Here is a 14,989-nt window from a genome sequence, read left to right on the forward strand (position 1 = left end):
TGATTCCAGCTTTAAGGATAGTCAGTTTTACCCGCATGTGGAGTGTGCACTCCCGGTCCCTGAAGTGCGCACTTTCATTGCACTAACTGCGGTTTAAGAATTTCAAGCGCTATTTATTTCCACTTATCTGGCGAATCAATACAAGCGGTTGGGCTGTTTAATACACTTTGAAAGTTTGAATCATATTACAAATGAGTTTAATGTGATGCTGCGACGTGCGCAGTTTCTGATTACATAATGGACAAGTACATAATCGCCTTTTTAGCCTGAGAGCATCGCTGATCAGCCATGTGTCGCCAGAGGTACCACTCGGATGGCAGACTGAACTGAGATACAAAGAGAGCAACATATGTTTTCATCCTGGGCCCATAAAAATAGACTTCTGTGTATATAAAACCCCAATGTCAACACTACAAACACATTATTTTCCAAATGTTAAGAGAAAAAATGACAGTTCTAAGATGTAACAACCTGATATCGGTGATTTAGGAAACAGTCACCTCCAAGCGTCATATTAAAAAAAATGGCTATAAACAAAAATATGTTCTCAAAGGGCCCTGATTGCCAGAGCGGCCCAAGGCAGGTAAGGAGACTACGTCATGCGAGGATGTGCTCCTTGTGAAAGGGCAGGATGCTGTAAGGTACACACTGCAGACAACCAATGACCAATGACTCATTGATCCATGCTGTGTGCTGGAGTGGGTGGCAGAAAAATGGGAATAACGCACTAGCAGCCCAGTGAATAATGAAAGCTGGCTGAAAGTCCCTACAAGTAAGTACATATTGCATTTCATTTTATTAAAATCGGGTGTTCTTGTCTAAGGCCTGACCTAAAAATGCGTATACATATTTAACAGTTAGAGTCATTATTAGTGCTAGTTATAGGATACAACAAACAAATTCAACATTCTTTATTAAGGGTTAGTTTTAAGGATAAGATTATGGCATGGATAAGGACAAATAATTAAATAATTAAATGTAATGAAACATGGCTTTAAGGTAAGTATTCGAGTTAAATTAAGCAACATCTGTCATTTAATTAAAATTTAATAATTCAAGGATCTGGGTAGGGTTGAAATAATGGTGTTGAAGACAATACAAATGTGACAATGTAGTGGTCAACAAAGTAGTGCCAATGAATGCCGTTGTAGTAGTTGTAGTGATCTGCAACTAACAGTGTGCGTCGCCACCATTCTGAGCAGCTATATTTTTAATTTTGTGTATTTGCTTCTTACAAGACAAAACACTACAGTATGAAATAATTAATTAACAACTGAATGTGGTGAGATCTACTCTGCTCCGCACCTTGGCAATCATCTATATTTGAATCCGATAGATCAACATATTATGTTGGCTCAAGTGACCTGTGAGATTGTATTTTAAAGACATTAATCAGTTTCTGTCTTTTCCATGTAAGGCTTAACCATCCAGTCTCTCCACTTAACGACACGTAATATAAGACTTGAAATTGTTCTTTTGAATGTGGCGCTAACCAAAACTCCAATTCTTGCACATATTTGACTTGGCGAAGCAAAAGGTGTACATAGTTCCACACAATATGTTTAATACGGACCTAACATCAATATTAGGGGCGGGCAAAGAACTACGCTCCGCCGGCGGAGTTTGTGGAGTTTTACCCCCTTAACGCTCCATGCGGAGTTCTGCAAAACTCTGCAAAGTGACGCAGTTTTTTCTCGCGCATGGCCAGCCAGCAGTAAGTTGGCGAACGCTCACGAGACAAAAATCAGCTGGACCTCCTCTTGGCGCGATCTCTCAATGATGACGGTCGCAGCAGGTCTCCATCGCTCGCGTTGAGAAATCTGCTGCTTGCGATCAGGAAGCTGGCGCTCGAGGAGAATGTCTCCTTGAGTGGCTGAAAGCAGCAGCGCCCTCCGGCATCACCTTAAGTGCTGTTTGCGCTGATTTTACAGCACAGGCAAACTCCTGCCGCTTAAAACCAACTTGAGCAGTGCGATCTAACATACTCCGCCACTTACGGAAGTCCGTGGAGCACAGCTGAGTTTTTCTGTCACTTTGGGGAGTTCTGCGGAGTAAAACTCAGGCCTAATCAATATGGAGGTGCTCATATAACAAAAACATTCTCCTCTTTTCTCAATCTTTGACACTCACACATATTGTAACTGTGTTTGAAGCTAGTAAGGGCGTGGATCTGTCAAAAAGCATGTCTGTGTGGCGACAAGTTAATATGATCTGTGAAAATCATCACTCCAAGTGCATCATTACTAACAATATTATTTTTATTCTTGATGTTGTTCTAATTGTGTATGAACTTATATGACCAGTTCCAGATCAGACCACATTCCTGTGAGCTGCGACACACCTCAAGGCTCACTTCTTCATGGAAATGGTTGGTGTATTCATGTCCACAAGGACATCAAGCTCACCAGTGTACAGATGGCACACAGCTCTTCTTAGAGGTCCCATTCAGTGTTGACACCGATCGCCTGGCATACTGGCCTCATTTAGGCCCACTGGAAACTGAATCCCCTAAAAACATATGTCATCCTAGTTGCCAGCGAAAGCAAACTCAAGTAGAAATATACATGACTGCCATGCATCTTGCTAAATGCACCCCTCAGCTTTTAAAAAGTGACACATTTCACACCTTCCATCTCATCTGCAGCCTCAACTATGTTTTCCACATCACCATGAAATTAGAAACAGTCTCTCACTTCTGTGCACATTTAAGGTAAATCCTAAATGTTCAGACTTCACAATGCTGCTCAAGCCCTGGTTCTTGTCTTGAGCCATCTGAACAGTGGCAATACCTTGCTCGCAGGCATCCAAGACCCCTATATGGACCACTAAAGAGTGCCCTGCATGTGGTCACTGGACTCAGCTAGTGACTGGGAAACATAAGACCAGGTCAGACCTGTGCTTCAATAACTTATTGGCTTTCTATCCTAAACACATGACCCTAAAGGTCTGGTGCATCATCTGAATGCCACTTGAGTCCAACCACCACTAAACTTGGCAGACACGATGAAGTTCTCAAGTGTTCTACGCAAGACACTCTGCTTTGACATCACCAGACCTGAGAACAAGCATAGCAAACAGGAACCAAGGCTTCCCTGTTATGCACCAATGACCTGGAACAACATCACAATATAGGTCCAGGAAGCACAATCTCTTCTACTCTTAAGGAAACAACTGAAAACACCTTTTCAGGAGACACACACTCAAGAAATAACACCCAGTACTTCCACCTAGCCACACCATCCGACCCCCGACACAGACAACCCCCAGCAAATGATCCCAGTACATCAACACATTGTCAGCTTTTTGTTTCTCCCCCATGAGGATTCTCTGCAACCTCCGGCCCCTCCCCTGTAGGCATGGTTGCCCCCTAGTGGTGAAGTCTTTCACACTAAGTAGATTGAATTACTGTCACTCTTAGGGTCACCTCACTACTTGCTTAAGCACCTCTCTTGACTCCAATCAGCCGCCTCAGTCCCCTCCACGTGACTCATGTTCAACAGCTGCGCGTGCTTCTCCCCATTGGCTGCTCAGACCCAAGAGTCGTCTTTAAGTCCCTTTGTATCACTCATGAAGCCATTCGTCAGGTCCGCCTCTTTATTCGACAGAAGAAATGCAGGCGGTGTCTCCCTCAACGTCTGCTTCACTCAGTCAGTGCCAGTCTCCTTTTTGTTTTGTCGCAGTCCTGGGTTTTACCCCAGGTCTCAGGGGTTGGGTTACTACCCCGTGGGTACAAGAACGTAGTTCAGTGCACAATGACTGAGCAAGGAATCCCACCTGAGCCGCAGCCCCGGAACAGGCACTGAGTACCCCTCTGAGGGCGGTGCTCTCTGGGCGACTGAAAGTCCTCAAACGGTTCAGGGGCACTGCGGGAATCCAAGCGATCCTTCATTGGCAAGCTTCACACTCAAGGATCTCTGGAAATAGGATATGGACTTTCACATATTTATTTTTAAACTCCTGAATCTAGTTCAGACAATAATGCATGGAAGCGTCACGGAAGATAATCTTTAGAAGCAATTAAATGTTTCATGGACAGTGAAAACAACAATGAAATATTGCGACATCATTATCACATGTGTAGCTCTGACACTATGGATGTGCTGTCTCTAGGCGCTATGGTAGTTCTACCAGATCAATAAACTATACACTGATTACTAGGGTTTCAATGGTGGTGCGTGGACGAGGGACAAACACGATTTAGGGGGATATGTTCAAGGAAGTGGGAGAGAGAGAGGCGTTAGCCTTCCTGGCTTAACTCGTCTCTCCTCCATGTCAGAAACGCAAGGCTGAACCATATGTACAAGAATGTGGTGCAGCGTTGCATAACCCCCTGCGATGGTGCTCAGTTTAGCAACTTAGCGCCAATGCAGACCCCCTTTCTCCAGAGTGCAACGGTGTCTGCGTGCAGGGGAGGATTGTTTGTGTAGGAAGGTCCCCATTCTGCACATACACAATGTTTAAATGCCGTTTTGTCACTTGCCATTTTTGTTAAGATTGCCACTCTTTTCAAAGATTGTTTATGCACAGGAAGGGGGGGGCCTTCCTGTACATAAATAATCAATGGCGTTTTGCGTTTTCCATGTGTGCTGCCTTGCACGAGGAGAAATAATGCATTTCTGCTCGTTTCGCCAACTTAAGACCGGGTTTTACCTGGTCTTAATTTTGGCGCTGCCTCCTATGTACGAGATCCTTGTACATAGAGGGCAGCGTCAATATGAATGAGTGACAGTGCCCTCCCCTTTCACGCTAACCATAGCGTGAAAGGGTGCCTTGTGTACAAGGCAGTGTCAAACCATGTTAAGTGGCTTAACACTGCCTTGTACATAAGGCGCAGCCCCTATGGCCAGCACTACTTCTGCAAAAGTGACTCTGTGGTGGCGATAGGGGCTTGTACATATGCCCCTCAGTGTCGGTCTGGAATAGCTTCACATCTATTTTGAGGGCAAAGGCATTGTGTTTGTTCAGGGCCGAACAGGGACCTGGCCCCGCTCTGTACAGCCCGAGCCTTAGGAGAGTCTCGACGTAACCTCAAGGGGGAATCTGGTGCCAGCTGGATCCGTGCCGGGGTAAAGTCTTTCTCTCAATCAATGGTCAATGCACAGAATTTATGTAGGGCACTGACCACCGATTGTATCTTATGTTTTCAGAATCGAAGGGGGACTTTAAGGCACTAGACCTAACCGGACTATACGATGCGGATCCAAAATAGGTCCATTATGTAAATAGTCCGTAAGCATTTGCGTCTTCTTAATCACATGTTTGGTTCGAGTATCTTCTGCTAAAACCTTGAGATGTGGATATCGAGGGGGTGGACCAGACTCGTGGTGCCCGGTGGTGCCACCATCCATGCTGAAGGGTGTTCAGACAGGGGTGCCACTTTCACAAGTTCTGCGATGCGATGACAGGACGCTGGCTCTGAACTAAGCACAGGCAGGATAAAGAAATGGAAACCGCAGCTAAAAAGGAACCTGTCCCACATGTGTTCATGAACCTCAAACCGCCTCATAAAATGAAAATAAAGAAACCTTAATAATAAATCCTCTCCGTATTACTGCAGCGCCTAGATGCCTCCGGGTGAGTGTCGTGCTTAACAAGAATATTCAACAGAACATAACATAACAGCAAATGATTAAAGGAAATAACATGATAGAATTATGTAGAGAAACAATCCTAGTGTTTATGAAACCCCTGAATAACGTCCAATCCAAACCAGCACTGAATGTGTTTTCGCATAAACGGGATTCTCACACGCCCATGACATGTTCACAGTGAGCACACACGTCCATGACACGTTCACAGTGAGCACACATGTCCATGACACGTTCACAGTGAGCACACACGTCCATGACACGTTGACAGTGAGCACACACGCCCATGACACGTTGACAGTGAGCACACACGCCCATGACACGTTCACAGTGAGCACACACGTCCATGACACGTTCACAGTGAGCACACACGTCCATGACACGTTCACAGTGAGCACACACGTCCATGACACACGCCCATGACACGTTCACAGTGAGCACACACGCCCATGACACGTTCACAGTGAGCACACATGCCCATGACACGTTCACAGTGAGCACACACGCCCATGACACGTTCACAGTGAGCACACACGTCCATGACACACGCCCATGACACGTTCACAGTGAGCACACACGTCCATGACACGTTCACAGTGAGCACACACGTCCATGACACGTTCACAGTGAGCACACACGTCCATGACACGTTGACAGTGAGCACACACGCCCATGACACGTTGACAGTGAGCACACACGTCCATGACACGTTCACAGTGAGCACACACGTCCATGACACGTTCACAGTGAGCACACACGTCCATGACACACGCCCATGACACGTTCACAGTGAGCACACACGCCCATGACACGTTCACAGTGACCACACACGCCCATGACACGTTCACAGTGAGCACACACGCCCATGACACGTTCACAGTGAGCACACACGTCCATGACACACGCCCATGACACGTTCACAGTGAGCACACACGCCCATGACACGTTCACAGTGAGCACACACGCCCATGACACGTTCACAGTGAGCACACACGTCCATGACACGTTCACAGTGAGCATTTAGATGGAATCACAGTCCATCCCTTGTTGTATCAATAACATGTTTCATCCTGATTGAAAGAGGGCTCTGCACTGGAACACACAGGATCACAATAGTTCCAAAATTCAAAAGTCATGTGCAGGATCCAAACCTTTTCAGTGCAGGACACTCAACTCTGGAACAAGCCGCCCTGCTCTCTCCCTTCCATTGGGGACCTCCTAACTTTCAAGAAAGCGCTGGCACCCTGGCTTCACCCCTCCTCATTTTTGCGCCGTACGGTGGCCGCGCCAGGACACCTGTGTAGGTATCAGCTGAGCTCTACATGTTGCACCAATAAGAACAGTAATGTCAGTTGCTGATGTTCTGAGACGACTGAGGTCAACACAAAAGATAACTTTTTACATTTTCTTTCCTTGATGACACGCTTCTTAGTCTTAGCACAGTGTCATTTTATCCTCTAAGATCCATAAAGAGAAGAAGGGGTACAGTGTTTGTCTGGAGAATGAATGCCGGAATGTATAAATGTTGCGGAAGGTTTCGGCATTGAAGAACGACACTTTGCCGTTTTCGTAGTCCAGGTAAACGCCAATCTTCTTGAGCTCTTTCTTGATGACCAGAGGAGTTGGGGGTGAGGTGAGCGCAGTGTACTTTCCACCACTCAGCTCCAGCAGCCACTTTCCCTCCTTGGGCGACAGCTCGATATTTCCCTTCCTTTTGATCGTATTTTGAACGACCCCGACGATCCACCCAGTGCTGTGGTCCACCTCGATCTCCCAGTAATGCTTCCCTGAGCAGTATCCCTCTGAACCCAGCACACAGAAGCTAGTATCGAAGCGCTCAGGACAGTCCGGTAAGTCTGTCTGTCTCTCACCACGCGTCAGTGTCTTGCAGTCTTTTGAAATGTGAAGTTCAGGGTGAGCTGTGTTGGGATCCATAAGAACTTCCACTGGAAAGAAAGAGTTAAAGATGGTTTCAGTCAAAGACCACAGTGAAAAAGAATTGCATCTAAAGCTACAGGAGGAAGAGACAGGGAGAGGAAAGGAGACGCCTGCTTCATCGTACATCAGGTCCACACAGAAGAGGGCAAAAGACAGACACAACTAGATCACAGACAAGATGGAAACCACAGGAGACAGCAGAGTGCCCTAACATGGGCTGAAGTACACCTCAGTCAGGATGGAAACCACAGGAGACAGCACAGTGCCCTAACATGGGCTGAAGTACACCTCAGTCAGGATGGAAACCACAGGAGACAGCACAGAGCCCTAACATGGGATGAAGTACACCTCAGTCAGGATGGAAACCACAGGAGACAGCACAGAGCCCTAACATGGGCTGAAGTACACCTCAGTCAGGATGGAAACCACAGGAGACAGCACAGTGCCCTAACATGGGCTGAAGTACACCTCAGTCAGGATGGAAACCACAGGAGACAGCAGATTGCCCTAACGTGGGCTGAAGTACACCTCAGTCAGGATGGAAACCACAGGAGACAGCACAGTGCCCTAACATGGGCTGAAGTACACCTCAGTCAGGATGGAAACCACAGGAGACAGCAGATTGCCCTAACGTGGGCTGAAGTACACCTCCGTCAGGATGGAAACCACAGGAGACAGCACAGTGCCCTAACATGGGCTGAAGTACACCTCAGTCAGGATGGAAACCACAGGAGACAGCACAGTGCCCTAACATGGGCTGAAGTACACCCCAGTCAGGATGGAAACCACAGGAGACAGCACAGTGCTTTAACATAGGTGTTAGTATGAGCAGCCTTCTCCCTAATGAATATGCATGAGCCGGGAGAATGCCAGGCCATTGCATATTCAGTGTTCTTACCAGTGACGTAATATACAGAGAGGGAATCCTACCAAAGACTGCATGACATCATCACAGACGACTGACCCTGAATGGCCACACGCAGGAATTACTAGTGCGTTTCCCTATAAAAGCTGCGGTGATGACAGTGGAAAGGGGAACGGCACTGCGGAGAAGCAAGATGGCGGACAGGTGTGCGGTCCACCCTGTATTTCCCGTTGTCTCACTGTATCACAGTGGTCGTGAGTGGATGAATGTCTAAGGAGATACAAGGCATTGCCACAAGGGACTAGGGTCAAACGTACGAGGAACTGATGCAGTAAAAGTGTCGCAAATTGTGCCCTGACGTTTATCGAATTGATTCTGATTTTGCGAACCGACATATGTACTAATAGCTCATTTTGCAAAATCAGCATTCATCGGGGATTGGAATCCACCCTGCCTCATTAATATGCAAATTGTAACCTACTCTAATTGGTTACAATCCGAGGGATGGTGGCCTGATGGGGTCAGCAGACCAGTATGTGTGTGACTTCTTTTCAATAAAGCAATATTTTTTTTATATTGTCCATTGTCTTAAAAGACAAATTTCACACATTTAAAAAAAAAGAAAAATTCTTTACAAAACATTTTTATGAGTAAAAAGTGATTCTATTGACCACTGTCTACTCCATCAAAATGTTATTTTGAACCTTCACAAAGGGCAAGGTGTCCCTTGCTGGTGCCTTTCTATTTGTGAATGGGTTGCCACTGCCTTCAATGGTCGGTAAAATAATAATGTTTTTTAATGGATTTAATTAGCAAAACATTAATACATCCATCTCATTGTGAATTGCTTCTTGGATGGGATGTGCTAAACACGCCCTTTCCAAACAGCGATTCGCTATGTTGTTGCAAACCCAAATGCAATTCAGTGCTGTGTCATCACATCACACTTTGGTGATTCACCTGCGCCGAGTGCGTGGCGCAGAGGCCTGAGAAGTCAGTCAGTCAAGATTACTTTATTCGGCTCATATCAAGAACCATAAAAGTGCAAAACATCAAATACATACTCAATAAATAGCATTTAAAATAGACATTTACAAAATAGGTTTAAAACAATGATAAAAATAAGACTTGGTCAAATTTGATCAGAGTTCAAAAATAATTATAAACAACACTATGTCCACTTGATTTTTTTCCTTAATCTCATCGCAATAGCCAAAAAATTTGCTATATTAAAAATCTCCCAAGTAGTACCTAGCAGCTGGAGATACAAAAGAGCAGGTTTGACTTGTCTAAATCCTTTGTTTTTAATAAGGGGGATGATAAACTTTTTACGGAGAGGGGACAGATGTTTACAAAAAAAGAGAAAATGAGCAGTATCCTTGAGGGAGAATCTGTCGCAAGAACAGATCTCCAGGTCCCTGTCCTTCATCCAACCTACAGAATCAGTTGTTACGGTGCCAGAACGTATCCTCGGAGTCGGTTCGATGCTCTATGGGGCCCCTCTCCCAACCTCCCCAAGTCTGGATCTCAGGTAACACAGACTAAAGGGTGGTTAAGCGGGGGGAAGGAAAGGAAGGGAACAGCAGGGAAGGAGACCTGTAGATGACACAAGAAGATAATGGTTAGACCTTTACCCCCTTCCTACGCTCCAGCTTCTTCACCCTCCCTTTCAACCTTTACCTGGCTCTCACTAACCTGTAAAGAAAAAGAAGAACTACCCAGTCCTCAGGGGTGCAGCGTAGACCTCCTGGAGCCCACAAAGCAGCAAGCACCCTCAGGAAAAGAGGAAGAAACAGCTCATATGGAAATGCACCGTAAAACTGTCCTGGAGGTTCAGTAAGAATTCCACAGGAGTAGCGCCTGAAAGAGCCGGTACAAGCAAAGGCGGATCCAGGTGGCTTCCAATCAACCACTCTAGAATAGTTACTATGAGCAGAGTTACGTCACTCGCACTCAAAATACACTGGTTTTAAAGTACATGAATAAGACACCGAGGGCGTCCCCTCTATACCTGACAATGCCGTGCCTCTCCCTCGCAAGAACTCGTGATAATCCAAGGACTGAGTTCGCCAACGAAGGGAAATATGGCTACCCTCAGATATAAAGTACAGCAGAATTGTTATGAAACAGCAAGCGGGTAGGAACCCCTTGCTGAAGCACGCAATATCCTAGCGTGATGTCGAATTCCACGGCCAGCCAATGCCTTTAGCAAATGAAACAATCGGAGAAGCGGTGTCACGGACACCCTTACCCAACCTCTCGAAGTAGCCACGAACTCCGAAAGCCTGTTCATCCAAGAATAATCGGCAGCGTCTTCTGTCGACTGCCGCATCTAAATCCGCTGCTTCCGCATCACATGGGACGCACGTTGGTGACGTCCCCACGTGACCTGGAGCGTCCGGCTGACGGGAAGTGTAGTCTTTCAGCGCCTGACAGCGCGACGTGAGCCGCGGTGTCCCGTAACAGGACATTCCCCTCTCGGAGAGCACTGACAGGCGCAAGGTTTGCCTGGATGTTGTCTATAGAAAGCGGCCACCAGTCTGGGGGCATGCACCGCTGATTCGGGCTCCCAGGAGTTTTCCTCTGGGCTATAACCTTTCCACGCAATGAGGTACCATAGTTTGTGGCGGCGAATTTTCGAGTCCAGAATTCTGTCTACCTCGTACTCATCAGATTGATCTATCCCCACAGGTGCCGGGGCGGTTGGTCCACTCCCATGAGCGGGTTTCAGTAATGAGACGTGGAATACCGGGTGAAGTCTTATGTGAGAGGGGAGTGCGATCTTTACCGCGACTGGGTTAATGTGTCTTACCACCCGGTAGGGGCCAATATATCGAGGGTTAAAAACGCTGTAGCGTTTAAAGCGAAGGTAACGTGTGGACAGCCACACGAGGTCGCCTTTCTGATACTCTGGTCCTGATGTTCGATGTTTGTCTGCTTGCCTTTTATACAATGTTTTCGCCTTTATCAGATTTCTCCTGGTGTGTACTAGTGTTTTTTGTATATGCCTTATTCTTTCCTGAACCGATGGAATGCTATCGCTCCTACCAGGGGCACTGAACGGGAGAAAGCGGGGATGGAAACCGTAGGTGCTGTAAAATGGGGTATATTTTGTGGAACTATGTAGTGCGTTGTTGTAGGCGATCTCTGCCAACCATAGCCATTCCAACCAGGAATCCGTGTTAGCGTTCACATAACTCCTCAAATATTGTTTCAAGGTGCGATTAAGTCTTTCTGTCTGTCCGTCCGTTTGTGGGTGGTAGCTGGTGGATTTGGCGGATGAGATATGCAAGGCGGTACACCAGGCTTTCCAAAATTTGGCAGTGAATTGACCCCCTCGGTCCGACACGATGACCTTGGGTAAGCCGTGTAACCTCACCACGTTTTCCATTAAGAGAGTGGCTAATTGTCCGGCCGTGGGAAGCGTCTTACAGGCCACGAAATGACCCATCTTGGTGACGAAGTCTACTATGACTAGTATTACTGTATGGCCCCTGTCTGCCGGAAGTCCCACGATGAAATCTACCGAACATCTTTCCCATGGGGCTTCTGGAGTGGGAAGCGGCTGTAGCAATCCGTAGGGTTTCCCAGGTGGGGTCTTGGTTTGTGCGCACACCACACATGATTTGATCCATTTAGAGACATCCTTTCGGAGTGCCGGCCACCAACATTGTCGCAGAATCTTTTCACATGTTTTCTCGTTCCCGTGATGTCCTGCGCTAGGGTCCGTGTGACACCAATGGAAAACTTGTTGCTGTAAGTCTACGGACGGGATGAGCATTTGTGACCCTTTCATTATCACTCCCTGCTTCTTCTTCCACTCTGGATGTTGTTGCAGCCAGTCCTTCCATTTCCGTGTCAACACCCCCTCCTTTACCTTTTGGAGGAATTGGTCCACCCGTATGACCCCTATGACCTTCTGCGGGTTAAGGATCGATCTCTCTGGTCGAAGATCGGGGACGACCGAGGAATCCTGTCGTGTCAATGCGTCAGCTTTCTTGTTCTGACACCCGGGGCGAAAGGTCACAATGAAGTCGTATTCCTCGAAGAACGTCATCCATCGAAGCAATCTTGGGGTGAGAAGGCGAGCTGTTTTTAGGAACTGGAGATTCCGATGGTCGGTATAAACTGTGACCGTATGTCGTGCCCCCATCAGCCAGTGTCTCCACTCCTGAAATGCTTCCTTTATGGCCAGCAATTCCTTTTCGGTGATTGTATAGTTCTGCTCTGCCCCATTCAATTTTTTCGACATGAAGGCCACAGGATGCAATTGACCGTTGGTGCTATTTCGTTGAGATAAGACGGCTCCAATCGCCACATCAGAGGCGTCTGCTTCTACGATAAAGGGTGCTTCGGGATCCGCATGGGTTAACACGGGGGCTGTTACAAATGCGTTCTTTAAGGTATCAAAGGCTAACTGCGTTTCTTGTGTCCATTGGAATTTTACGTTTTTCTTGGTTAAACGTGTGAGCGGTGCCGCTTTGTTGGAGAACTGAGTTATAAAGCGTCTATAAAAGTTCGCAAATCCCATAAAGCATTGTATGTCTCTGACTGTCTTGGGGGGTGGCCATTCTGTGATGGCTGTCACTTTCCGTTCGGCCATTTCCTGGCCTTTTGGAGTAAGCATTACCCCTAAGAATTCCACTATGGACACGTGGAATTCGCATTTATTGATCTTGCAAAATAACTTGTTGTCGCGCAACACTTGTAGTATGAGGTTAACGTGGTGTGTGTGTTCTTCTTTGCGTGTGGAATAGATCAAGATGTCATCGATATAGACTACCACTATTTTATCCAAATATTGTCTGAGAACGTCATTGAGGAAGAACTGAAAGGCTGCCGGGGCGTTACAGAGCCCGAACGGCATGACTAGGTATTCATATAACCCATACCGCGTCTTGAAGGCAGTCTTCCACTCGTCGCCTTGGCGCATTCGAACCAAATGGTACGCCCCTCGCAGGTCCAATTTGGTGTAAATCACCGCTCCCCTCACTTGTTCTAAAAGTACTGGAATCAACGGAAGTGGATATTGGTTGCGTATGGTGATGGCATTCAATGCGCGGAAGTCGATACAAGTCCTTAATTCCCCATTGGCTTTGGGTATAAAAAATAAAGGGGAAGCAGCTGGAGAACAAGAAGGTCGAATAAATCCCAAAGCCAGATACTTATCCAAGTAGAGACGTAAATGCTGATTTTCTGGTTCAGAGAGAGCGTAGACCCTACCACAGGGGACCACTGCTCCTGGTTTGAGGTCTATCCTACAATCGTAGGGTCTGTGTGGGGGCAGCTCTTCCGCTCGTTGATCATCAAATACATCCTGAAATGGTAGATGACATTGTGGCAATTGTGTCTCTTTTTCCGCAGCTGTGGCAATGTGATGACAGGTCATGGTGTTAGAAGCGGGCACCTTCCAACAGTGGGTTTTGCAAAAGTCCAAATCCAATGTTATGGTTCCTCGACTCCAATCTATGCCTGGATTGTGTTTAGCGAGCCAGGGCAATCCTAATATCATTCCGTACGAGGGAGCGTGTATGATTTCAAATTCCAATAATTCTTGGTGTCCAGGTAAACATTCAATCACACACGGTTCGGTAGTTTGACTGATGGGACTGGATTGCAGAGGTTTTCCATCCACAGCTAACACCACTTCCGGTGACGTCTTTAGGATCAAGGAGACCCCTAACCGTTGGGCTGTATTCTTATCCATGAAACGCCCTGTGGCTCCGGAATCTACCATTGCACGAGTGAGACTGGGTTCCTTGTGCACTTTCAGTATCACTGAAATAAAGAAGTGGTTTTTTCTTTCTTCGGACCCATCCTTGAGTGAAGGGATGCATAATCCGCTCGACGCCTCCCCTTCAACCGGCGTGGAGCGTGTCAGTTTTCCGTCGTGGTCTTTGGAGAGTTCCAGGAGGATATACCTGGCCGAAGGCGGCTGCTCTTGGGTTTTACCGGACATTCCTTCAAAAAATGGCCCTTCTTGCCACAATAGAGACAGAGGCCGTCCCTTCTGCGATGCTCTCTCTCCTCTGAGGTCAATGGTGCTCTCATGGTGCCAATCTCCATAGGTTCTTGAGCTGCTGTTCCTTGCTCCGTAGACCGGGAGCGTTCAAAGCGAACCGGAAATCGGTCCCTTCTCTTCGGTTCTCCTCGACGGTCTCGTAACCGTTGATCTAAGCGCCGCGTTAAATCTATCAAGGCTTCACAGGACTGGGGTTGTGGATCCACTTGCGCTATCGCATCCTTAAGTTCCTCTCTTAATCCTTGGTAGAAGAGTGCTGATCGTTTCCCTTCTGGCCACTGGGTTTCGGCGACTAGCCGCCTGAAGGCGTTGAGATAGCCCAAGAGATCCTTATTCCCCTGTTTCAGCTCTAATAGTTCTCGATCTGCCGTGAAGGTGTCGTTGCGCCGATCGAAGGTTTTCTCAAACTCTTCTTTGAAGGCATTCCAATCATAGAGCGTTGGGTCGTCTTGTCGAACCAAAGGAACTGCCCATTGCGCGGCATCCCCTGCCAAGTAGGAGATCAAGAACGAGACACGTGCCTGGTTGGTGGAAAACAGCTTTGGTTTGCAGTTGAAGTGTAAAAGTACCTGGGTT

The 14,989-nt window shown here is 47.1% G+C and overlaps 1 protein-coding gene across 5 annotated transcripts in view; it reads right to left on the reverse strand.

Annotated features, from left to right (window-relative positions):
* Window positions 1-896: 896 nt before the first annotated feature.
* The window catches only part of LOC146869122 (butyrophilin subfamily 1 member A1-like), a 149,005-nt gene continuing 134,912 nt past the window's right edge, over window positions 897-14,989 (reverse strand). For all 5 annotated transcript variants that reach the window (XM_085624126.1, XM_085624302.1, XM_085624151.1 and 2 more), the window contains one exon: window positions 897-7,534. In XM_085624126.1, coding sequence (XP_085480252.1) covers window positions 7,023-7,534 — 512 coding nt within the window. In that variant the 3' untranslated portion in view covers window positions 897-7,022. The remainder of the gene's footprint in view (window positions 7,535-14,989) is intronic.

This window comes from Triturus cristatus, chromosome 1_1 (assembly GCF_964204655.1).
Source record: "Triturus cristatus chromosome 1_1, aTriCri1.1, whole genome shotgun sequence".
Classification (NCBI taxonomy): Eukaryota; Metazoa; Chordata; class Amphibia; order Caudata; family Salamandridae; genus Triturus; species Triturus cristatus.